The 6,690-nt window shown below is 37.7% G+C and overlaps 1 protein-coding gene across 1 annotated transcript in view; it reads left to right on the top strand.

The window, feature by feature from the left end:
* Positions 1-6,690, top strand: part of LOC106870281 (protein Wnt-5b) — a 367,695-nt gene that overhangs the window by 333,986 nt on the left and 27,019 nt on the right. Inside the window, exon 2 of the mRNA XM_052973218.1 lies at positions 2,820-3,076. Within this exon, the coding sequence (XP_052829178.1) occupies positions 2,820-3,076 (257 nt within the window). The remainder of the gene's footprint in view (positions 1-2,819; positions 3,077-6,690) is intronic.

Raw genomic sequence — 6,690 nt, 5'->3', positions numbered from 1 at the left:
TTTGATTGCGGCCTTGCTGGAGCACCGTCTTTAGTCGAGCAAAATCGACCCCACAACTTATTCTTTGCAAGCCTAGTACTTATTCTATCGTTCTCTTTAGCCGAACCGCTAAGTTACGGGGACGTAAACACACCGCCATCGGTTGTCAACCGATGTTGGGGGTCAAACACAGATACACAAACACACACACATACATATATGTTTATATATACGACGGGCTTCTTTAAGTTTCTGTCTACCAAATCCACTTACAAGTCTTTGGTCGGCCAGAGGCTATAGTAGAAGACATTTGCCCAAGGTTCCATGCAGTGGGACTGAACCCGGAACCACGTGGTTGGTAAGCAAGCTACTTACCTTACAGCCACTCTTACGCCTATATATTTTAAAATTTAGGATAAAATCTGTATTTGAGTGTATCAGGTAGTTAGCATGCAATCAACCGGTAAAGTTTATATTAATGAATTTATAAATGTATATTAAGGGCAAGCTTATACGTATACAGGCTCACCTGAACGCTAGACTAAAACGCCAGATGTCTCTAAACTACCTTAAGATATCACCATAAAACTATAAACACGCGTCGTCCACGTGCAAATAAACGAAACAGATTCATGAAACGGTTCAATTACATATCAGTTGATTTCAGGATTAAAGGAGAAACCTCTTTTTCCATCATCAATGTAATACAACCCAAATGCATATAAACACAAATAAATATACGTACCCATGAACACAACTGCTTTACAGCGCAAATACACTGTTGGTACATATATACAAAATAAAAATTCAAAAATCTGGTTCTGTGTATTTCGACCACGTGTTAATAACGAAGCATTCAGCAGTGAATAATTTGGGTTTTGGTGAAATATATTTTTAATATATTTTTAAAATTTAGGATAAAATCTGTATTTGATTTTATCAGGTAGTTAGTATGCAATCAACCGGTTATGGTTAAATTGATTGGTAAAATAAAGTCATCAACAGCACATATGTCATCATCCTCACTGTGATACTGGTTCTCAGCCAAGGGTTTTCCATGTTGGGGAAACAGATGATAGTCAGATGAGGCCAAATCAGGAGAATAGGCGTGATCAACCAGTTCAGAAGCACAGTCGCGCATAGCAGCCATTGAAACCAAGGATTTGTGTGCTGGAGCATTGTCCTAATGAAATAAAACTGCTTCCGTTAGCTTACTTGGGCATTTGGTATTGATGGCCTTTCGTCATTGCCTCAGCAAGATGGCATAGTACTCTTCATTGATAGGGTGGCCCTTTTGAAGATAATCAATAAACACAATGCTGTTTGCATACTAAAAAACTAAGGCCGTAATTTTTCCTACAGATGAAACAAGCTTAACCTTTTTTGAAACAGAAGAAATGGGGTTTTCATTGCTTGGATTGTCTCTTTGTCTCTGGCTCAAAGTGTTGAATCCAACACTCATCCTGGCTTAGGAAACATTCAAAGAAACCAACTGGATCTGCTTGGAGCAATATCAGATTTTATGTGATCAGTTTGGTGCGCTTTTGGTCAAGTGTCAGAAGATGTAGCACTAAGCGAGCAAAAACCTTCGTCATGCCAAGTTCATTGCGTAGAATATTCCCAACTCTCTCACGAGATATGCTAATAGCATTGGCTATTTGATTTATAGTCATTCGCCTGTCAACTATTACCATGTGGTAAACACGACCAATGTTTTCTTTGGTGGTGGAAGATGCAGGACGTCCAAATCTTGGGACATTTTCAAGACTCTCCCTTTTAATCCTCAATTCAGCTGCCCATTTTTACACTGTTAATAAAGCTGGAGCATTATCCCCTAATGTTGCAACCCTTTCGGCATGAATGTCGTTGGGAACAAAACCGTGTTTCTGCAGGTACTTGATAACACTATGATGTCAAATTTTGTCGATTTTCAAGAGAAGTCGTTACTAGTTAAATTTGAAGTCTTCTTTGAAGAGTCGGTTTACCTGGAAATAAACAATGTAGTTATAATCAAGAAGGGTTGAAATTAAGGCATGCAAGATTTTCACAGTTCTATCATTACTCCTTCATAATTGACTATGAACTTTTCATCCTACCTTCTTAGTCAACTGGAAATATTTCGACATAGTTGGATGATGAAAATTACTTCTGTGATCAAGTTTATAAGTATTCATTTGAAATGCCTTTGGACACGATACTTTTGGATTATAAAACTGTACTTGGGAATATTGTTTATCAATCTACGAAACCATAATTGTATTTTGGTGCGATGGAACACTGGAGAGCATCAAACATGTAACTTTTACATTCACCTTACCGATGCCCTTCGTTTTCATATCTAACATTCTTAGTAAGCAAAATACACGTTTTAACTTATATATCCCTGGTGCTCAAAGCAAAGATCATAATTCAAGATTCTGTTATTCAGCTCAGTTAGCATCTATCTTTTGGAAAATTCCTATATAACCATAATTACAACCGCGAACAATATGTTAGACACCAATTGATATCTTACGTATACAATTGCTATCTTGCGGCGAACTGGCAGAATCTTTATACCGAAAAAATGCTTCGCAACATTTCTTCAAACTTTATGTTCTGAGTTCAAATGCTGCCAGGATCGACTTTTCTTTTCATCATTTCGGCGTCGATAAAATAAGTACAAGTTAAACACAAGCGTTGACGTAATCAACTTACTTCTCCGAAGAAAATACTGGTCTTGTGCCAAAATTTTAAATCAATATTTTACATATCCTGTAATAACAAAAAAAAAAAGAAAAGCAAAACAATACCTCTATACAGCATTGTTTGAACTGTTATTTAACTTTGTTACATTGCAGGTACCTTGGTCTGGCCAGTTCATACCAGACAATTCCAGTCGAAGTTAAACAAAATGGCAAACAGAGAAGATGCTCGAGCCTCAATTTCTTACTGCCACGACAGCGAGATTTGTGCAACACGGAAGACAAACTTTTAGAAGTCATTACTAAAGGAGCAGCAATAGGAATTAGTGAATGCCAACATCAGTTTCGAAGCCGCCGCTGGAATTGTACAACTTTTAACATCACTAATGTATTTGGTGAAGTACTCAATATTAGTAAGTAAATCATGTTTTGATACGCATGAACTAATAATATAAACACCTTCGTGAATATAGTTTGGGATCAAGAGTAGAGCTAGAAAATGTATTGTTCTATAAATTGCATTATATAAAGTGTTGCGTAACCAATAATTTATATAATGCAATTTATAATGACGAGTAGCATTACATATTGTAAATAATAAATACTGTTTAAACTATCCTTTATTTTTTTTAAATATTTAATCAGGTTTAAGGTGGTGAGCTGACAGAACCGTTAGCATGCCGGGCAAAATGCTTAACGGCGTTTCGTCCATCTTTACTTTTTGAGTTCAAATTCCACCCAGGTCGACTTTGCCTTTCATCCTTTCGGAGTCTATAAATTGAGTACCAATTGAACACAGGAGTCAATTTAATCGAGTTACTCCTTCACTAAAATTGCTGGTCTTGGGCCAAAATTTGAAACTAATATCTAATCAGGTTAGGGCGGCGAGCGGGCAAAATAGTTAGCATGCCCGGAAAAATGCTTAACAGCATTTCGTCTGTCTTTACCTTCTGAGTTCAAATTCTGCCGAGGAGGTCTTTTCTTTTCATCTTTGCTGGCCTTGTGCCAATATTTGAAACCAATAAAGGCGGCGAGCTGGCAGAATCGTTAGCAGACAGAGCAAAATGCTTAGCTGCATTTCGTCCGTATTTACGGCCTGAGTTCAAATTCTGTTGTGACCAACATTGCCTTTCATTCTTTCGCGGTCGATAAATTAAATACTATTTGACCACTGGCGTCGATGTAACCGATTAACCCCTCTCCAGAATCTCGTTAATCTCGTCAACGTCAGCCTCAAGTTCGTTGTCTTCAGTCTTGATTACGCTGTCGTCTGTCTCGACTTTTTTTATTATGAATGTCAGCCCGGTGCTGATTAATATGTATGTACACCTATTATCTTTTATTCTTTTATTTGTCATTAGACTGCAGCTATGCTGGGACATCGCATGGCCGCAGTCGAATATATTGACCCTAATACTTATTTTTCTTACGCTTGGTTCTTATTCAATCGGTCTATTTTGCTGAACTGTTATGATGCAGGGACATAAACAACCGGCACTCGTTGTCATGCGGTGGTGGTGGGGGACAAGCACAGACACAAAGACGCGCACACATAGATATATTTATATATATGCATATATGCGAAGTGTTTCTTTCAGTTTCTGTCTACCAAATCCATCGACAAGGCTTTGGTAGGCCCGAGGCTAAAGTAGAAGACATCTGGCCAAGGTGCCATGCAAAAATGTTCGTTTTTGCACTCCATGTTAAAATTGACACTGAACTAACAGTTGTAAACAAAATTATGCGCAATTTGTTTCTAAAGTAAGCTAAAAGTAACGGCTATCAAATGTTTAAAGGAAAAAGTCATAACATTGACAAAAGTCATTCAAAAGAATTGTCACTCAATTTGCGAAAAACGAAATTACTTTCTTGCCAACCCTATGTATGTGTGCGTGTGTGTGTGTGATTATAAGATCTAATGATCTAAGCGTAGAGAGTTTGTAAGTTTCGAGCAGTCCGTGGTAGGTATAAAAATCAACGTTCAGGAACACTAATAATTTATTGGCTATGGTTGTAGGCTTTTCCCATATTGAAATTCGATAAGCTGAAAACAAAATTGTGTAACTCGGTTAACAACTTGAGTCGCTATGAATGCGAATAAAAATCCAAACTGAGGGAGTGGAGTAGGTCAAACTCAGGCTACATATCTTTACTAGCTAGCAGATCCTCTGATATAATAGTTACTCAACGAGAGGTATACAGCTAGTTATTCGTCAGGCCTAGGATACCTTAACCATATGAAGGCTACATTGTCGTTAAGGAATCCCAAGTTAATTCTTCGAAGATATAATTTGAAATGAGTGGGGAAGTCAGAAGAACAGAGTAGAAAAATCAAATAAAAAGAAAAACAGAATATAAAAAACAAATGTCTGAAGAAATAAGATGGTCAGTAAGCAAGAAAAGCGAAAAGGTAAAATATTTGGGGGTGGGGAATTTGTTTAAAACTGTTAAAAATAAAGAAAATGAAAGGGGGCGGAAAGAGGATTGATTTAATGTAGATGGATAATGACTTTAAGGGAAGAGTCTTTCTGAATATTAAGCTGGGACCACTTTGCTGTGTCTACAGTACATCGGTACCGAGGTGCATCCATGCTTAAACATTTATACAGAAAGAGATTTAGAAAAGATGAAATGGCTAAGAAAAACAAAAAAAAAATGAAAAGGAAGAGGTCAAAAATTTAGGAGTGGGGGTCGGGTGGAGTTGTTAAGAAAGAAGAAGAGGAGGAAGAAAAAGAAGGAGATAGGTGTTGAAGGTTGTATTTTTAAAGGGAACATAGTAGTTCTAGTTAAAGTTAGTCGTTTACTACCTCATAGTAAATATACATATCTGTGTACCCGCGTGCATGCGTATACTCACAGCATATCCATAGTATCAGCATAGGTATCCGCGCGTGCGCGCAAGCTTATTTCTGTATACAAAATGAAGATATAAAGATATCACAAAGTTAAGGAAATATATAGATAGCTTCAAAAAAATAACTGCTATAAATACGTTGAAGAAATTCAAGTGGGAGGGGATATAGGAAGATTAGCAAGGGAATTATCGGGGAAGTAGTATTATTTGTATCTTAAGAAGGTATTACATAATTTGCGCCGGCAATTAAGAATAGGGTCGCTTCGTTCTTTAAAGGTGTCGCTGCATTGCATAATAGATAAGACTTCTGTGATGCAGAAATCGTGTTTGTTATACGCTATACGGTTTGGTATGAGTAGCAATGGATCATTTTAAACTATATACATCTGAGTTATTTTCTAGGTAATGGATGAGCCTAGATAAAAATGTATTATTAGTTTTTGTTTCAGATCTGAAGCTAGAATAGTGGTTAGTAATTTTGACCTTGAAAGTGGTGCTGCACGAGCCGATATATACATACTTGGATTCTTCCGTGGAACCGTACGCTTAAATACTATATTTTTCATGCGGCATCTATCTTCCGGGGACAGAAGGTAGGGGATCTATAGCTGCATAGACTTCCAGAGGACACTAAGTTAGAGCTTGTGGGCTTTCGATTACCTGAGATTCACCAGATATTATATTTCGTATTAGCCTCGGCGCTATGACTGGTATTTTTTATGGTAGCGAGGGAGCCATCCGCTGGGTTGTAGCTTATAGTAGCTCTCAATATTATTCCTATTATTCTCTCCTTCACTAGTCGGTATAGCCGGTTCGTTAGATTGGTTACGGGGATTGGGCGGAATATTAGGATTGGGGCTGGGAGGTGTCGGCATTGTTAAGAAGGTTTAAAGGTGTGAGGGAGTGGGTTGAGGATTATAATGTGTTCTATTATATCATAAAGTTAACTAATTGTTGGTTCTTTTATTCTTTTATTCTTCTACTTGTTTCAGTCATTTGACTGCGGCCATGCTAGAGCACCGCCTTTAGTCGAAGAAATAGACCCCAGGACCTATTCTTTGTAAGCCTAGTACTTATTCTATCGGTCTCTTTTGCTGAACCGCTAAGTTACAGGGACGTAAACACACCAGCATCGGTTGTCAAGCGATGGTGGGGCGGACAAACACACAAATA

Source organism: Octopus bimaculoides, chromosome 15, assembly GCF_001194135.2.
Source record: "Octopus bimaculoides isolate UCB-OBI-ISO-001 chromosome 15, ASM119413v2, whole genome shotgun sequence".
In the NCBI taxonomy this organism is placed as follows: domain Eukaryota; kingdom Metazoa; phylum Mollusca; class Cephalopoda; order Octopoda; family Octopodidae; genus Octopus; species Octopus bimaculoides.
Note: the sequence above shows the minus strand (reverse complement) of the source record. Positions and strands in the feature narration are given on the sequence as shown.